Source organism: Eulemur rufifrons, chromosome 19 (genome assembly GCF_041146395.1).
Source record: "Eulemur rufifrons isolate Redbay chromosome 19, OSU_ERuf_1, whole genome shotgun sequence".
Lineage (NCBI taxonomy): Eukaryota > Metazoa > Chordata > Mammalia > Primates > Lemuridae > Eulemur > Eulemur rufifrons.
Window position 1 is genome coordinate 86174235 of NC_091001.1, and position 19946 is coordinate 86194180.

At 43.7% G+C, this 19946-nt stretch overlaps 1 protein-coding gene across 2 annotated transcripts in view; it reads right to left on the minus strand.

Annotated features, from left to right (window-relative positions):
* Window positions 1–236: 236 nt before the first annotated feature.
* The window catches only part of ARHGEF33 (Rho guanine nucleotide exchange factor 33), a 47036-nt gene continuing 27326 nt past the window's right edge, over window positions 237–19946 (minus strand). The window contains exons 10-16 of one of the 2 annotated variants that reach the window (XM_069494997.1): window positions 18316–18399; window positions 17107–17190; window positions 13842–13990; window positions 12678–12842; window positions 10441–11248; window positions 7523–7662; window positions 237–366 (exon numbers count right to left, since the gene is read on the minus strand). In XM_069494997.1, the coding sequence (XP_069351098.1) occupies window positions 237–366; window positions 7523–7662; window positions 10441–11248; window positions 12678–12842; window positions 13842–13990; window positions 17107–17190; window positions 18316–18399 (1560 nt within the window). Of the gene's footprint in view, window positions 367–2174; window positions 2227–7522; window positions 7663–10440; window positions 11249–12677; window positions 12843–13841; window positions 13991–17106; window positions 17191–18315; window positions 18400–19946 lie in introns of those variants that run through there. The other variant, XM_069494998.1, reaches the window with a different exon arrangement.

Here is a 19946-nt window from a genome sequence, read left to right on the forward strand (position 1 = left end):
GATGTGAAAAGTCTTCACTTCCCTTTTCCCAAGTGTTGAGGTTCAAAAAGCCAGGTCTTAACCATAAACTAATCTTCATCTCTTCAATGTCTTGTATGTTGATTTAGTTTCATATGTAATTATTTATATTAGTTTTCCTTAGGGATTTATACATCGATATATATATATTCCTACACATATATATACAAGCTTTTTATCCTCATCTTACCACTTGACAATACAACTTTAAGTATGTTTTACACAGCTGTTCCTTGGTCAAGGTCATTTGCAAGAGCAAGTCGGTTTCTGAAGAAATCTTGTTTGGTGGGTGAAGGATCCATTGAGGGATTCTCATTAGTTTTTTCCCTGTATTCTGATCCACTGGACCTAAAATCTCAGCACACAGATAAAGTACAGGTTGATTTGGTTTTAATTGTTTTCAAATATTTTATCTATCCAAATTGTTTTGCATTTGTACAACAGTTGCTTCCTAGATCTGGAATAATTTTTACTCCCTGAATTTCATAACTCAGGACATGAGTATCTAAGATTTGCATCCAACATAAAAAGAATATCTTTCTAATGCTTTATGGGAACAACTGTGACAACTGTATATGTCAGTGAAAGATATTGTGTAATAACATCATAATGGGGAATAAAAGCTCAGGTAATTCAAGAAATCCTATTTTTGATTCAATGAAATAACAACTCCACAAATTACCAAGGCCCTTAAACTAAAGTGGATGGAATTCATTGTTCTCAACCAAGATTACCAAGGGCCTTTACTGAATTTGGCATTACATTACAAACTCTTGCTTTTGCTTGTTTTCATTTTTAAATGAAAGATTTATTGAAGCCAACCACACATATATGCTACATTTGGTAGAATGCAGAAATGAGTACAGTAATCAGATTTAGGAGACACTATAATCTCAACCACCACAAAGGAGACCAAGGCCAATCGATAGTCAACAACTCAAATCAGTCCATTTGAGTCCCCAGTCGAGGGTGTATTCTTCCTTTATCTTGGTTAAGCCAGTTGGGTAATCCATTCCAGCTCTGCACCTTTTCCAGTTTGTTCAGAAGTCCCTGGAGGGAGGAGGCTTTCTGGAAATAACCTCTGATAAGCTAGACTGGGGCTTCGGCTAGCTTAAACTCTGGACTAGAATGGCTAAAACTAGCCCAGACACTAAGAACCAATGTCAAAAAACCTCATGCAGGATGTACGAAAGTGATGTTAGACATGAAGTTCTTTGTCCAAAGCTCCTACACAACTGAACAAGTTTTCCATATACTGAGGCTGAGTCAGATATGCTTCCACCAGCCACAAAAGAAGGATAAGCGGCCTCTAAGTTCTTTCATTATACTTCTGGTGTACTATTGAGTCCTCATTGTTGTTCGTGGATAAGTTAATTATGACTCTATCATTTACTGAATTAAGTGGGCAGAATTCAAACATCCCTTTGCATTATTCAAGGAAAGAAGTTGGATCCACACACAAAGACTAAAATCCTGATGTCTGGAAACCTGATGACTGACTAGATATTTTCACCTTTCACCCTGATATTTGATATCACAGATGAAGCCATAGCTGCCCACCATGCTTTCTACTTCTGCTTGGTAAGGAGCACTTTTTTACTACATCCCAGTGCAGAGAGGAAAAACTACTCTATCTCTCAACTCCAGTACATCTAGGTACGTATCAAACAAGATGATATCTGGGTGGGGTGAGGTTTTCTTACTCTTCAGGAACCCCCCTGAACTATCCCTTGCAACAACCTCCATGTGCCCCACCCTAAAACTCCAGGCCTTCTCTCATCTCTCAGAACTCCCACCTACCTCCAGTTCAGATCATCCATCCCTGCTTAGTAAAATTGTCCCCAAAATGATAGGAAGATGTATTTTGACCACTTCATTCTTTCCCTATATCTTCTAATATTCATAAGACTAGCTATGCCTGTAGTTTTAGGGACAGGAAGCAGGGAACAGTATTTGAATTGGGCTGTTGTTTCTTCTCAACTGTTCCCCCAAGTGACAGTTTCTCATCAGAAAGTCATTAGTAAAAACTTGAAATCTTCACCTCATATTTCCCCTCTTAGCTACATCTGATCTCTCCAAAACCCAACATGTCACACTTTGATGGTTCCAACATGCAACTGTTTTAGTGTTTACCTGGAAATGGGAAAGCTTTGATGTCACCACCAGCCCCAAGGACCACAGAAATCTTCACCAGTTGCGTTCCCATTTCTGAAACAAATGCCAAAATCGCCCTGTCTAGTTTTCAAAGTCCACAAACTCAGCTTAATTTTTTTTCTTTTTTAACTGCTCTTCTCACAAATTGTACCTTCCCTGTGTCTCCAGTAGCTAAATGTCTCTGCATTTCTTGATATTAATTAACTAATGGCTAACTTGCCAATCCTTTTTAAAATCCAGCATTCTACTGTAGCCATGACTAAAAGCTTGTTTCATCCTCTTAAAGATAATTTGTAATGTTTACGTGGTATATGGCCACCTGGACTCTTCCAAAAGTGTGGCTCTGAAGTAATGCATGCCTAAATTACTAGAAAATAACCTGCAGAATCTAGGAGAAAGGGCCAGAGTATTTGCTTTTATTCCCTTTCTCTATAAAACAGAAATGGCTGTTGAGCTCCTGGAGCCATTCTGGCTGACTGTAGGGCAGATTAGAGCAGATACTACAGGGACAGGCAGGCCCACGCTGGGGAAGGCCACAGTGGCTTCCAGGACATTCTGACACACAGTCAATCTAAGCAATTGATGGAAAGAGGAAAAGCCAATAGACCTGTTGCTAACCTGTCTTCCACTCAAGTGACAGAGACAAAGAAAAGACCAAGTTGGGTAGGTCATACAAGTCTAGATTTGCTACAAATAAACCTTGAGAGCATGTCTAGAGCTGGGGATGGGTGACGAGTGGAATCAGAATCCTCTGACTTAAGAAGGGCTGGTTCTCTCATTGGAAAGACCATCCTTGAAAGCTTCAGGAAATATGTATATGTCTCAAGAAGTAAGGGAGCAGGGGAACACCCATCCTGTTGGCCAAACCAGTCAGCTTTGGTAATCAAATAAACAACCCTGTGTGGCTCCACCTTTACTTCCACTCAGATAACACTTTGGATTTTAAATACAAAGGACAGTGCCAGTAATGGTGGCAGCAATATGACTGATGCAGGAGGGACTGAGCTATGAGAAAGGACAAGAGGACTAAGGGAATCCATTGGCCCTTCATCTAATCCAAAAAAGTTGGAAGAGGACTGAAAGCAATTAACCAACATGGATTTGGAGAGCCCACAGCAAATAAGCATTCAGTTAATCAATATCTGTTGAGTGCTTACAATGGGCTAAGCACTATACGTTATAGCTAGGTTACCCTTACATTGAACTGTAAGCTCCTAATGGGCAGGAACTATCTCTTTTACTTCTTTTGTGCTGGACAGAACTTAGTACACTGAAGACTCTTAACTTAATAATTAAATGGCTTATTGAGAGAAACTTTGTAATCAGGGTTAATATAAAATGTTTATCCCTTCAACTGTTCCCTTCAATTTTAAAGATATATAGGAAATGAAAAATGAGCGAGGACTACAAAGTGGGTAAGAATATGGGAGGGACTTGAGATGGGCTTTAAAGAGATCATGAAGAGGGTGGGGATAAAAGCATCAGTTGATTCTTTAGCACTCTTGCTCTCTACTCCACGGCCTGTTCCACAGCCGAGGCCAGGCACATACAAAACCAGGTAAGAAGACACCAAAAGGAGAGGATTCGCTGATGATTACTGTATATGGGGCCCTGGAGAAGTACTCTCTCTGTGTGGGATGAAGAAAACAGCTTTTGATATGACTGGTAGAGGGAGGGTGATGACAGGGATGGAGACACTGAGGCATGTAAGTTATAAAGTGCTGAAGAGGAAGAGGATGGGTGAAGAAGTAGACTTAATCATGTGGAAGCCATATTCCTTATCTTCCACTCCCCCTAAATTTGAGGCTGAAAAGAGAGAGTACCATCTACATTCCACACTCCTAAATTATCTTATACGATCCTCTTCCCCATTGCCATACTCCCAATTGAGAATACTCATTAACCTAAGTAAGACTTTTATATAAAGATGAATTAGCATTGGCCTCAGAATAATCTAGGTGTAAGTCTTTGACAGCCTCCATATAGATCCTTCTGGAATGAGATAGGTTGCCTTCCATCCTGCTTAAAGGCGGGGGAGATGTATTCAGTCCATCATCAGCCTATCACATTAGGTCTGTTCCTGGCTTCCACAAATCCTCATTTAAAATGTTTAAAGTCACTTAACATTTTCAAACTTTAAGATACGTAGCCTTTATTCTGATCAATTCTGGGCAGCTTTCAGGGACATGTGACTTGGTATCCACCAGGACAAATGTGCCTGAGATGGAAACAATCAGAAGGTCATCCTTTTCCCCAAATATCGTGGGATTTATGATGTCAACTTGACTCTCCCTTTTGAATCCTTGTGGGTATGAGCATTCGGCCCTCCCAGCCTCAGAGGGAAGAGAACCCTTTCTCAGGTTTTCTGCTGCATCTGGCTCCATGCCTAGCTTCATCCCGAAGCAGCATTCTGGGTGTGTGGGGCCACCAGCCAAACAAGCCCCTATGGAACAAAAAGTGTGTCAGTGTAGACAGGAATGAGCCTCCAGAGGGCTGTGGGGGAGGAAGGCAGTGAGTCCCAGACATGACACAGGTGGCTTTTCTGGCACTGGCCCATTTGGACCTGTGAGGCCAGGCTCTGGAATGGTTCCAGTACCTAGGATTAGCCACATCTTAAAGTCACAGGGCTTGCTGCCAGCCTGACCTCCTGACATACAGGAGAATGGGCTGAATGTCTCTTCTGGTTCCTTCCTATAATTGTTTATATGCCTAATTTCAGAGTGCAAGTTCCTCTCTAATGGCTGGGACCATGTCACTCACGATTCCTATTCAAGTGTCTTGTACAGGGCATGCATATAAGAAAGAATGCTTAATTAATGAGAAGAATGGTGTGTTCTCATCTGAGTTAAAAGCCACTGGTCTTTTAACTACACTGAGGTCTCCCTGCCCTTCCTCTCTACGTTATAATGGAGTAAACTGTCCATGGCCCTCAGATGAACACACTCAGGAAAAGCTACTTAGGCTGCCTCATTATCCCATGCCAAGTCCTCAAAGTGCCAAAGAGCCCACTGTGGCACCGATGGTGCTGACTGTCCTAAGCCAGATCTGAAAGCCTGCCAGCGGAGAGTCATCTGTGTGGCTCCACCTTTACTTCCACTCAGATAACACTTCAAATTTTAAATACAAAGGACAGTGCCAGTATTGGTGGCAGCCATATGACTGGCAGGAGGGACTGATCTATGAGAAAGGACAAGAGGACTAAGGGAATCCATTGGCCCTTCATTTAAGGAGAATCCCAAAAAGCTGCAAGAAGCCTGCAAGCAATTAACCAACATGGATTCGGAGAGCCCCACAGCAAGTCCTCTACATGAAACCAAGGCCTGTGGGGGCCACAGAAAGATAAAACCTAGTCTTCTACATCGTGGGTCTTTAAAATTGTAGGTTCCAAGGCTATATTAATTTCTTGTTTCAAGTGATAAGAAGACATGATTACTCAGATTGAGCTACAACAAAGTCAAACTATAGATAAAGCAAATCTCCACACTAGAAAGGCCTCTGGTGGTTTCTTAAGCCATCTCCCACCCAGTGCAGAAATCACTTTCATAGTGTCCCTGACCAGAGTCATCTAGCTTCAACTTAAGAGAACCCACTCCTTCATTAGAGAGCCAGCTCCAGTTCCAAGCAGCTACATTTTTAGCATATTCTTCGTCCGACCTATTGCCCCTAGTTCTGTCCTCTGGATCCAAAGAGGATAAATCTACTCCCACTGCTTCATGTCACTGGCGGAGCATTTTCCTGGATCTATTGCTCATTGCTTTCCAACTGACAGGACTCAGTCATTATAAATGGTAGTGGGCAAAAAGTGGTGTTTTGTTTTGGGAATACCGTAGTTAAAAAAAAAAAAAGAAAGAAAGAAAAAGAAAAGGGCTCAAGCAGTGCTCTTAGGAATCTGGAGTCCTTAGAAGGAACTGGGAGCCTAAATGTCAAGGCTGGAGACTTGTCTGCTTCCAGGTTGTCCTCCTGCCCATGTCGAACTTGACAGAGGTAGGCACTGGGCCAAGAAAGATCTAAGTCTGTGATCCCAGAGAGAGGTATGTAATTCTTAACTTCTGAATCCCTGCATAAGGGTGGTTTGGGGATCCAGCAACGGTCATGCATGCATGCGCTGGATTGCTTGAGCAAAACTGAAAGGGGACTGTAGGCCTGTGGCTAACTACAGAACTGGCACTCTTCCTCCTCTTCCCCCTTGTCCAGTAACAACAGGCGGACACCAACAATAAGAGATCCACTCATGCCAGGGCCACCCTCCCCGTGGGAGGAGAATTAGACAAACCATAAAAAGAAAGTCCTGCTCCAGGCCTAACCCCAATTCTTCCATCAAAACCATTATCTAAATCAGCCAGTAACCTGTACCTTCAAGGAGAAAGTGATTTCCCTGTGCTCCCTCGCTCACCAGCAACTCTCCGAAGGCAGCAATAATGCCTTTAACTTTTCCATCCATTAAAATATGAAGACTTGGTGTTTAAAACTCACTGCAAGAACCTCCTCTACCAAAAGAAACTAAGCAGCAATGAAAATCTCTCTAAGGGGGAGGGAGGTAAGTAGGCCTAAGGACCAGTGGAGACAGAAACAGCATCTCTCAGGCAGGCAGTGGCTAGACTGGTGAATTCCTCTATGGTCAAACGTTAATGCTCACTTCTTCTCTCTTCCTTACATTTTACTTTGGGGTTTGGCCACTGACTCCCAGACTGGAAAACAGTGCTGGCCAAAATTCCTGGTGCGTAATGTTTCATATGACAACAATGACCTAGACTCTCGGAAGGACCACAGAAGGAAAATGGCTTGGTTTTGCCTCGTACAGAATATGGAAACTCCACTGAAGTGACTTTTAACTAGGGCCCAAGCCAAATCCATTTATTCAGGAAAAACCCTAGCAGAGGCCCCAATAAACATGAACTAGCACCCAGGATAATGATAGGCCCCTAAAGGCAGAAGTGCTGAGATGCCCTTAGAAAACTTTCCACAGGCAGGAGATTCTGAAGGAGCACCCATTACACCCAACTCCAATAGTGGATCCCACTCCTCCCAGTCTAAAAGGGCTTTGATTGTCACCAGCTTGTGTCCCAGGGGACCTCCTCTGCTTACTCCTCTCAAGACACGTGATTTTTGGAAAAAGGAAGGAGGGATAAAAGACAGAAGAGGCAGGGGAGAAGGCTGAGTTTGCTTCTACTTTGGGAGATACCAATGAGAAACATCTTCACCCCGCAGGAATCGTGGCTACTGGGAGCAAGCACTGAACTTGAAGCAGTTGTATGAGACCAGGCTACTTGATACTTATTACTGTTAAAACCTCAAGACTTAGCCCAAAGGGAAATGAGTTACAATGCTGTCTTGTCTAAGGGCTACTCACTTCTTTTTAAAGAGCTTGCGGAAGGAGCTGCGAAAGCCCCCTTTCTGGTCTTGCCTGGGATTTTGATCGCTGAAAGATGTTTGTTCACTTTCTCGTTCTTCCTTTGGACAAAATCTGGTGGTGTCTTCTAAATGCATCTCCTGCAAACACAAAAGAAGGATTTTTTAAACTCTTTTCCAAAGTTATTATCTATCCTGACTGTGGGACAATTTTTTTGCCTCGTCACTTTCCTCTCCCACCCTAAAAGACTAACAATGGGCACTAAATCCCAGCTAAAGCAAACCTAGGCTAATGAAAAAATCAGGAGGTGGGAAGAGGATAATTCTCTACTGAGCATAATATTTTCTATGCATCAAATAGTCTAGAGTAGAATATGATATAACAATTAAAAATAAGGAAATTAAAAAATTTAGCTAATGTTTTAAAAGTATAGAAATTAAATTCTTATTTTGGCACCAAGACTGCCTTGCTAGAAAACCAGCAGTAATCCCCTCCAATCTCTGGGTGTTTCTCTTTCTACAAAGTAAGAAAGTTCCTTAATTGTAATACTAGTTTTAAACTCATATTCCTAACTCTCCATTTTAGAAATAAAAGAGGGAAGAAGTTTTTGAGAGGTCAGACCTGCTGAGGAGTAAATGTTAACTAATATTTACAACCTGCAAATATGCCTTTAATACAATTTTTACAATTTTTTACCCATGATATTTTGAATATAAAATAAAATGAACTAAAAATACGGCTGTATCTTTTGTGAACTCTTTAGTTTCTTTTTAAATGTGAGATGTGCTAAATAGTAGATGTGTATGTAATTTATATGCATACAAGCTAGATATGCATATATATATTTACATTCTATATAAACAAAATATTGACTTTGATGTAACTGTAATTTAAAAGCAACCTAAAAATAGCTGCTTAATTTTGAATAATCTTCAAAGAACCCAAGAAATCAAAGCAAAAACCATACCAATGATGTCATGAAAGTTTCATGAATGAAATGGGTGACTGCCTCCTGACAGAGAAGCAAAGCATGAGGATGAATTTTTTTCAGGAGACATATGGGTTTGACTTTGAGAACTTAACTTGGGTTGTAGTAGCAGATCTAGAAATTCTGTGAGATTCTACCAAGATTCATAATTAAACCATAAAGATCAACATCTTGATGGCATAGTGCAGTATTTCCCAAAGTGTGGTTCTGGGTTTACAGGATCAGCTGAGGCCTCTATTTAAAATGTAGATCCCTGAGCCCCAGCCCCGATTGTCTGAATCGGGGTCTCTGGAGTTAGGCCTAGGTACTCCTGCACACTTAGGTTTGAAAATCAGTGGCTTAAGGCATGCTTCTGCCCACATGCACATAATGTTTATATGAGTCACCTGGGAATCTTCCTAAATTCTGATTCAGTAGGTCTGGAGTACAAATTCTGCATTTATAACAAGTTTCCAGGTAATACATTCTCTACTAGCCCAAGGTCCACTTCTGAGAAGTGGGCTTTTAAGAGACTATTTAGTGACTAAATCTATCGATAAGATCTCGCATTTGTATTGCATTCCATACTATTTAGTGACTAAATCTATCAATATCTTGCATTTGTATTGCATTCCATACTATTTAGTGACTAAATCTACCAGTATCTTGCCTTTTGACTGTAAAGTAAGACATATTTCACGAACATTATCTCATTTGGCCTGATCTTCACAACAACCCTGAGAGGTAGGTAAAATGTAGATGAGAAAACTGGAGACACAGAGAAGCCACATAAAGTGTCCAAAAGCACAGAACTGTTGGGCAGTAGAGCCAAGACTAGAACCTAGATCTCCTGACACCTCAGGTGCTCTTCACACTAAAGCATGCTGTCTTCTTTCTTGACTCTTAAAGAGAACACGAAGGACTACGCCCTCCTTAGCTACCTCTGCTGGGCATGGGTGGAACATACAGAGGATATTTGAAGAGATGGAACAGAAGGAGTTTTGCAAATCTCAACAGCAAAGAGCTGACACCTTTAATGATAGGACTTTTGGAAGGTTACCTCTTGAAACTATCACGTCAGAGCTAGCACGTTACTCTCTGCTTAATCAGAAACTGCCTTTGTTCCAATCACATACAGAGAATTAAGTATTTGCTCAGGAACTGTTACCCCTTTGGTGGATACATGTTTAAACACCTCTATGAATGCCCCCAAGGCTTGCAGACACCAAGGTTAGACATCAAAATACGTCAACATTCATCGAAGCCAAAGAAGATGTTTTTGAGTCAATGCTTCTTTGACTATTTGGGATGGATGCCCCTGTCCCAGTGGAGTTCGCAAATTAATGTGACACCTTTTTCCAGTCAAAAGGAAAGTAAGCAGAAATGAAGCAAATTTCCCAGGCAGTCTACACTGGGATGGGGCAACTTGTCTCCTTCCTGGCTATAGATAAGAATTGTGGGGGTACCACGTACAATACTCTGAACATTTAAAGGAGACGCACCCAACGGAAGAAACAGGCCTGGGACTTGCATAAGGCATTTTATAAAAAGAGCAACTTTGAGGTGCCACAAGCCTAAGCAGGAAGAGATCCCTCCCTAACTCCTTAAGTGTGTGTGTGACAAAGCGGGTGTACAAATGGGTCGAGATCTTCTCTGCTATCTCTTTGCCCTCATACACGGACATACGTGGCACGCCCTGTGTGTCCTGCTAGTGGAGAACGGGCGCTGGCACTCGCCTTCAAGGGCCACGAGGCACGACGCACCGCACGAGTCTGAACCTCCGGCGGGCGTGACAACTCGCCGGCCGCGCCCCGCCTCCCCCGGGCGCCTTCCGGGGCGCCTAGCCTGGGCCTGCCCACCCCGCTTCCCGCTAGGTGAGCTCGGGCTGCTCCCTGTAGATCTAGGCCCCGGGGCCGCCGGCGCGGTGGGTTTCGGTTCGGTTTTACTTTACCCTCCTTACTTCCAAATAGGTCTGTTTTTCGCTTTGGGACCTCTGTTGGGGGAAGAAGGTCCGGGGCGCGCCTCGAGCGGCGGCGGCAGCGGCGGCCGGGCCGTGGGGCTGCGCGGCGCGCTCGGCCTTGAGCGGCGCGCGGCCGCCGCTGCTGCTGCGCGTGCTGTAGAGGCGCGGGGCCACGCCCTCGGCGGGCGGCGCGCGCGGGAACTCCTTGAGCGAGCGGCTTAGCGGCTTGGCCTTGCCGTGCGCCTGCGCCGCCGCCTCCAGCTTGTAGGCGCCGCTGCTGCCCGCCGGCGACGTGGCGCTCTTGGGCAGCGGCTGCAGCGGGTGCTCGGGCCGCTCGGCCTCCATGGCGAAGCTGACGGGCCGTAGGAAGCAGATGTCCAGGCTGGACTCGGAAGAGGCGGGCGAGCAGTTCTCGAAGAGGGCCGGGGCCTGGAAGGGCTCCTCGTCGTAGGGCGCGGGCAGCGCGAAGATCTCGCCGCCGTACTCGAACTCCTCGTAGGCCGTGGGCACGTAGCCGCGGGCGTCGGGCAGGAGCTCGGCCGGGGCGCGCAGGGAGCGCTCCACGTTGCCCAGCGGCTCGGCCGGAGTGGGCTCGAAGTCCATCTCCGGGATGGCCTGCAGGGGCCCGGCGAGCGCCTTCACGTCCTGCTCGGCCGCACAGAACTGCGCCGGCGCCAGGAGGCTCTCCGGCCTCTCGTGCTTCCGGCCTTCCATCTCCCAGTCGCTGGGCTTCCCGGGCTGCATGCTCTCCATCAAGCTCTGCTGCTGTTGGCTTTTCTTCACTGGGGGCATCAAGTGTCTTTAAAGGGGAAACAATACAAAAGAGGTGTGCTTACGGTTTGTTAGTGCAGGCCTCTCACCGAGCAGCGGGCCTGGACCAACACATCCTGCCCGCTCCTCTCTGCCCCTCCCAGGCGCCTGCCTGTGTAATCTACCGAGCTCCCCAGACTTCGACTGAGCAGTTCCCACGAACCCTGTGCCCAAGTGGGAGAGTGGAAATGCTGGTCCGTAAAGCGCATGCCCGAAAGGATCCGTCTGAGGTTCTCGCAGGCAAAGCAGCACTGCGTAGAGCAGGCTGGTGGGCCAAAGACTCGTGTCTACCACTGTGGAAGCTCTGACCCTCCTCACCACCTGTCAGTGTCCCAAAGTACGTCTTTTCAACACTCTTCTCTCCCTTGCTTGCCCTAGCAGAGTCATATAAAGTAATGGAAACTCAGCTTCTGTTCCACCCGTGGATCTTCACACTTAAAAATAATTAAATTCTTAGATGACCTAAATGTGGCATGATTTTGATAACCGTTGAATCTGGATGATGGTAAATGGGGTTCACTGTACTCTGCTGTGTAAATTTGAAATTTTCATAATAAATTTTCAAAAATATACCTTGTGGCTATGAAGTATGCTTATAAGTCATCTCAAACTTCCACCCACAAAGTAATACCAAAAAGTAAAAGCTACCACTCTGAACATGCGAAATTTCATGGAGGTTTTTTGTTTTGGGGGATCATGGGTAACAATTTACATAGTTTGCAAACTAGGATAGCATACCGTCAGATGGGATGTGATCTTCCAATTGTGCTGGACTTTAGTTGCCAGACAGATGTAAATGGACACTGACTAGAAATGGTTATTCTGCTAGTTTATGTATTCATATTTTAATTCTGCCATAAAAATGCAAAAAAAAATCTACCATAAAGAATGTAAATGTAAATGCTAACACTGAGTATCTTACCCTGGTGATCTTAAAATGAAATTAGATCTTACATTTACAGATGTGAAAAGAAACGGTGAAACAAAATATTGACCTCACTCAATTCTCTTTTAACTGAAAAGATTGTCATTGGGTTTTATTTTCCCTGCACAGAGTGCAATGACAGCCATACTGTTCAGTCTGGAATAATCTCTAGGTATTTAATTTTTTGGCTCTATTTGTAGCACTTCAAAGAAGATAAAGTTTTGTCACTCTCAAGAGTTGAAGTGATCCACAAAGTAAATACCCACTTTCTTCCTCTTTCCGCTCTCTGGGCTTGCGCCTTACCATTAGTGCCTTCCTCTGGGATCCAAGCATGTGGTCATCTGATTGGCTGGCAGATAAAGGCCTGATGAGGCAGTGGGGAAGGGGGAGTCCCATAGATAATACTCCTAATCCAGACTGGCTTGCTAACTCGCACATACTAGCTGGGACCCAAGGGCATTGCTATTAACCTTTCCACAGCACAGGTGCTTACGTGACAGCGGGGCCAGAACTGGGAGCAGAAGGGTAGGGTTGCAGCATCTCTTCTGAGTGGATCCCACTGTCACGGACAGCCTCAGGGCCTGCAGTGGGGGAAGCATCTTGCCCGGTATTTGCACACTGAGAAGCCAGCCCTTTGTACAGCTTTGCCATGGATGACCTAACAGAATGGAAGTAATAATTCTCAGGTTGTACAGTGGGAAACTGGTTCTCTGAACACACAGATTATGACAAGAAAGATAGATATCTCTCAGATGAAGCTTGCTGTCTATCTCCAGGGCCCTCTAAACCAAATTGCTTACATAATAGGGTGCAAACTGGCTATTGGGCAGGAGTAGGGAAGCTGATTAACTGGCTGAAAAGAGCCCGGGGGAAGGGAGCAGTGGAGAGATATCTTCCTTTAGAGGAGCCCTGGCTCAGGAGATAGCATCTTTTTTTGGTCTGAAGCACCCACAGAAATGATTCTGTTTTCCTCCATGTGAGTTGGGATGAGGTTGAAGTAAATCCACATCATTAGGAAGCTCTGCTATGGGTTTCTTCTGAGCCCTCTGAAACCCAGATTCCCCTTAGTCAACCCTTCTTGTTTCTTCCTAGGGTGAAATCTACTCAAAATTCCCCTCCCTAACTTGTTTTATTTTTATCCATATCACATACCATGATCTAACTTTTTATTTGCTCGCCATCCAACTCTAAAAAGTAAGCTCTGTGTGGCAGGGATTTGGGGCTGTTTTGTTCATTTCAGTATATTCAGTATGTAGAACAGTGCCTACCACACATTAGATGCCCAAGAAGTATTTGTTGAATCAGTGAAGGAAACTATATTCTGGCCTTTAAACTGTAATTTTGAACCATGCAAGTTTAGGGAAATTGAACTTTTTTTGAGGTGATTAGCAACATAAGAGGGGGTCTACACAGGCAGTAGAATGAAAGTGCTTTTTTTCTAAAGTAATTTCCAGCAGGTAGTAGGTGTCTTCCTCCTGTAGCCAACCTGGCCACTTCTCTTCCCTCCCCTTCTCTTTTCCTTTCCACCTCCCATCACTGCATTTCAGCCACTTAACACACAATGTGGTTACTTGTGACAGACACCCAGTGACTGGTCTATATTCCTATTCTCAGAAGCCTTTGATCAACCCTCTAGACTGCACCATCAGAACCTTACTTCTTGAGTTTTTTCCGTTTCTGAATAAGCAACTCCTCATTGCACTGAAACAGCAGGGTGTAGTGTGAGATAAACACCCGGAGGCGCTGAACACACACCAGTAGTAGGTAATAGTCAGGGTGTTCCTGTTCTGTGAACTTCAGGACATTCTGGATGGAGGAAAAAAGGAAGCAGCATTTTGTAATTAGAATGAAAATTTGTTTTTGTCTCTTCTGAACCTTACCTTGATCTGTTTATGAGAGCTTGGTAGCCATTTAATCAAACCAACTAGCAACATTACATATGGCCCATCCAATTAAAAGCTGAAAGGTCAAACTTGTTACTCTCTGTCCATCCATCACACCAAGGGAAAATAAGTCGCTATTGTTCCTATTTGAGTTGGATGTGAACATAAAATAATTTCATTTGAAAATTTAGAAGAATCTAATCAGATCTCTGAAGCAATGGAGGCATTCTAATAATTGCTGTCTGTAAGCAATGCCTTAACTCAAATGAGTCAGACTAATGATGAGAACATCAGGCATCAAGGCAGGCTGGGGAGGGGGGATGTTTAAGATCAAGCCTGGTAGCCCCTACTGTTATTATACATAGCCTACTGTGCTATCGTGGAACATGCGTGTAACTTGGATTTGGGAAAGCTAACCGTCATTGAGTACTTCCTATTTCTAGGCACTGAGCCCTTTACATATATTATCTCATTTTATTTTTACCACAACCTAATTAAATAGGTACAATTATTACTACCATTTAACAAATAATGAATTCAAGGTACAAAGAAGTTAAGTGATCGTCATTAGGTCACGATCTAGTGAACAATAGAGGCAGGAATTGAACACAAGTCAGACAGCAGAACCAGGGCTTATTTACCACATTCTACTGCTTGCAAGACCAGGGTTTCATCCTACTTTTTTCACCTACTACGTGTGTTATCTTGGGCAAATTGCTTAACTTCTTTGATCCTCCATTTTCTCATAAAAAATGATAACAATTATATCCTATTTCACAGGATTGTTGAAAGTATTAAATAAGATAATTATTGTGAGAAAAATGCTTTTAGGGTCTAAAGACACATACAGTTGGAAGTATTTTTTTTTTTTTTTTTTTTTTTTTGAGACAGAGTCTCACTCTGTTGCCCGGGCTAGAGTGAGTGCCGTGGCGTCAGCCTAGCTCACAGCAACCTCAAACTCCTGGGCTTAAGCGATCCTACTGCCTCAGCCTCCCGAGTGGCTGGGACTACAGACATGTGCCACCATGCCCGGCTAATTTTTTGTATATATATATTATAGTTGTCCATATAATTTCTTTCTATTTTTAGTAGAGACGGGGTCTCACTCTTGCTCAGGCTGGTCTCGAACTCCTGACCTCGAGCGATCCACCCGCCTCGGCCTCCCAGAGTGCTAGGATTACAGGCGTGAGCCACCGCGCCCGGCCGGAAGTCTTTTTTTTTTGACGGAGTCTTGCTCTGTCCCACTGTAGCTCACAGCAACCTCAAATTCCTGCACTCAAGCTATCCTCCTGCCTCAGCCTCCCGAGTAGCTGGGACTATAGGTGCACCATGCCACCCTGCTAATTTTTCTCTTTTTAGTAGAGACGGGGTCTCTCTCTTACTCAGGTTGGTCTCAAACTCCTGACCTCAAGAGATCCTCCTGCCTCGGCCTCCCAGAGCGCTAGGATTACATGCGTGAGCCACCGTGCCTGGTCTGGAAGTGTTTTTAATATTGATACTGGGTAGGAAGGAGATGAAGGGGAAAAAATATATAAATGTATTTATCACCACTGAACTGTACACTGAAAATGGTAAAGATGGTAAATTATATATGTATATTTTACCTCAATAAAAATTAAATTTTAAAAATATTGATACTGGGCTACTTCTACTTGAGATTAATCCCAAGCATTTCTTTTTTTTTTTTTTTTTTGTTGAGACAGAGTCTCACTTTGTTGCCCGGGCTAGAGTGAGTGCCGTGGCGTCAGCCTAGCTCACAGCAACCTCAAACACCTAGGCTCAAGCGATCCTACTGCCTCAGCCTCCCGAGTAGCTGGGACTACAGGCATGCGCCACTATGCCCGGCTAATTTTTTCTATATAGATTTTTAGTTGTCCATATAATTTCTTTCTATTTTTAGTAGAGACGGGGTCTCGCTCTTGCTCAGGCTGGTCTCGAACTCCTGACCCCGAGCGATCCACCCGCCTCGGCCTCCCGGAGTGCTAGGATTACAGGCGTGAGCCACCGCGCCCGGCCCCAAGCATTTCTAAGATGCTTTCACTGATTTACTTAGGAAGATCAGTCAGCAATTAAACCAGAACAGGTGGGTGGTGGGAAGAAGAGGGGCCAGTAGGGGTTGGTGAGTCTCTCCTTCAACTCTACTTCCTCCAAGATGCTACAAGCCCTGTGAGAAAAGGATGTGAAGAAGTCAGCTCATCAGCTTCTTCATGCCTCTTCTGTGACATAAAGCATACGCATTACATATGGTAGAACCTTGGACCCCAGCCAAAAGAAAGCAGTCAGGATAACAGTTAAGAGGGCAGATTACATAGATATTTTTTTTTTTTTTTTTTTTTTGAGACAGAGTCTCACTCTGTTGCCCAGGCTAGAGTGAGTGCCGTGGCGTCAGCCTAGCTCACAGCAACCTCAAACTCCTGAGCTCAAGCGATCCTCCTGTCTCAGCCTCCCGAGTAGCTGGGACTACAGGCATGCGCCACCATGCCCGGCTAATTTTTTTTTTCTATATATATTTTTAGCTGTCCATATAATTTCTTTCTATTTTTAGTAGAGGTGGGGTCTCGCTCTTGCTCAGGCTGGTCTCGAACTCCTGAGCTCAAACGATCCGCCCACCTCGGCCTCCCAGAGTGCTAGGATTACAGGCGTGAGCCACCTCGCCCGGCCTACATAGATATTTAGATGCCAGGGGGGTGGCGTTTAGATGGCTGTAGAACCAAAGAGAAAGGGACTGAATAAGGTGCTCAGGATCTAGCAAGAGTGGTTATAGAAAGATCTTGGATCAGTGAAGGTGAGAATTGCTGGCAAATGAAGATAAAACTTCAAAGGTAGGCATAAGGAGCCCAACATTTTTGGAAATAGAGACTTTAGCTCATCCCACAGGGTATGATGGGGTAGGGGTAATCATAACAATCTAAGCCATGTAAACACTTCTTAGAAATATTAATGATTCCTTGAGCCTTTGAAATAGTAATGATTCCTAGAAGCCCAAAAATAATGATTTAGCATGAAAATAAGTTTGGTGGCTTACCCAGCAATGCCTACCTGAAGATGAATCAGATATTCAGGGATGCGCTGGACTATGTGAAAAAACAGCGTATAGATGTCAGATTTAATCTCTTCATCACCCTGCATGAGAGAAAGGTGGAGTCACTCTTCAATATCCCTCCAGCTCTGGCAGCAGAACCCCAGAGTCTGTCCTACCAGAGTAAGAAGGGTTTACTCCCAAAGTATTTTCTTCCCAGATACTGTCAGGAAGCACTGATTTCTCATCAGAGAGGCCACATATTCAGGGACATGCCCAAGGAGACAACTCTCCTCCAGCAGGGAGCATATTGTATACGTCTTTCAGATCCACCCAAATTTCCAAAGTAGCCTCTCCTTCTCCTCATCTTAGCACAGTGCTAGACAGAAGACGACACTCAATAAATTGTATTTGAGTTGAATGAATTCATTAAGATTCTCCAACAAGTAATCATTACAATGGTTTACTATTACGCTCTAAGGGTGGATTGGAACCTCCTGAGAGTGGGGAAGGGAGTGTGATTAGAAACTAGTCAATTGGCTAGGCAGCACAAAACATGTGGGATTTTCTCCATATCCTTCCCTTTCCTTCTCTTCCTTTCTCTTTCCCAGATATTTGCTGAATGTTAACATGTGGTAGGGATTATACTGAGTTGGAAGTGGTGGGGCACTGAAGTAGAAAGTCAGTAAGACAGAGCCCCTTATCTCTTGTGAAACTTGATTAACTCTCAGCTTTGGGGCTTCTGATATTCTTTTCTCCAATTGACCTAAAATAACTAAAATTGTTACATATGTATATGTGCTTACAGAGCACCTAATATGTCACTGCAGTAGCAATCTTAAAGCAACATGACTAGAGCCACCTTATGATCTTATAAACTCACAAAGGATGACTTGATTTTCATATTTAGATTCATATCCTTTGAACCTGAAAAAAAAAGCCACCACACATAGCGTGCAAGCTACAGCTTGAAGATCTCTGCACAGAACACCTATTTAGTTTGCCCATTGTTCCAGTGGAATGGAATAGAGGGTCAGTAAGGCAGGGCAAGGACAAACGCAGTGGCACTGATCTTTGAGTGGGCTCCTTGAACTCCAGGTAAAAGAGTCAATGGTTCTGTTCAGGCCATTCCCTAGCCTGGAACACAAGTTCAGGGTGCACGTGCTGTATTGACTGGGTGGATGAGCAACATCATAAGGATAACATGCACGTACATAGAGTTAACATACCTCCTTCAGAACAACCACATGAACCAATGAGATGCACTCAGGCAGGTCCCTCAGGTAGGCAACATAATAATCCAAGAAATTATTCTTAAAAACAAACACAAAAATGCATGGTAAGAACCTGAAAACAGGAATGACAATATTTTTATAGAGGACTTCACAGAGTTTATCTTATTCAATTAATGTGTTCTTTATTTAATATCTTTTGGGGTTTTTTATTCATCTTTTTAAAAAATATTTTTGGGCTGGACAAGGTGGCTCTCGCCTGTAAACCCAGCACTTTCGGAGGCTGAGGCAAGAGGATTGCTTGAGGCTAGGAGTTTGAGACCAGCCTGTGCAATATGGCGAGATCCCATCTCTACAAAAAGATTTAAAATATTAGCTGGGTATAGTGGCACATGCCTGCAGTCCCAAGCTTGGGAGGCTGAGGCGTAGGATCAACTGAGACCAGGAGTCCAAGGACACAGTGCGATATGATTGTGCTACAGCATTCCATTTAAGATTGTACGTTCTTTTTTTTTTTTTTTTTTTGAGACAGAGTCTCACTTTGTTGCCCAGGCTAGAGTGAGTGCCGTGGCATCAGCCTAGCTCACAGCAACCTCAAACTCCTGGGCTCAAGCGATCCTCCTGCCTCAGCCTCCCGAGTAGCTGGGACTACAGGCATGTGCCACTATGCCCGGCTAATTTTTTCTATATATGTATTTTTAGTTGTCCATATAATTTCTTTCTATTTTTTTAGTAGAGACGGGGGTCTCACTCTTGCTCAGGCTGGTCTCGAACTCCTGACCTTGAGCGATCCACCCGCCTCGGCCTCCCAGAGTGCTAGGATTACAGGCGTGAGCCACCGCGCCCGGCCAAGATTGTACGTTCTTAAAAAAAAAAAAACTTTTTGGTTTTAAGGTAAACATCCCCACAGCTTGAGAATCAAAACTTAATAGCCCTGCTTTAATGAGAGAAAGTGAAATAATAAACCAAGAGATCACATAAGTTGAAAAAGTATTTTTTAATTGTGAAATAATAAAAATGCACATTTTTTTGTAATTCCTTTCAATGTCAATCATCTACATCCAAATGAGAGACTTTGCCCAATCTACCGTATATATCTAGGCCAGTGCTTCTCACATTTTCTACTAATTGCAAACTAATTGCATACTCACCTATGCATTATCCCTTGAGGAAAATAATTCTCAGCTTCCAAAGTTATATTCCCACAGATATAATAATTCTCAGCTCAAAAAAGCATACTGAACACGAATGAGTAAAAGTGATATTGGAGGAGTAGCATTATATCCACGCTAATCTATACAAGTAAACAATTTGTAAACTTTACATTGTTACCTACAGTTGAGAATCACTGGTATACAGAAATTGATTGCAGGCAAAATCTGGCAGCTAGACCAATTTTAGTTGGCCCATGCAATATTATAAAAAGAAGAGAATTCCAGAGTTCCAGATTTTATTAAAATATTGGAAGATCTAGCAACTCTAGTCCTTTTTCCCTGCAAAATAATCGAATAAAGCTGAGGAGCTATTCGTTGTAGAACAACATATATGTGCCACTTCACACACTTCCTGCCAGTCCATGTTGTGCTCACTTCACTCATTTATGTCACCGTCTGGCCCTGTAGGCATTT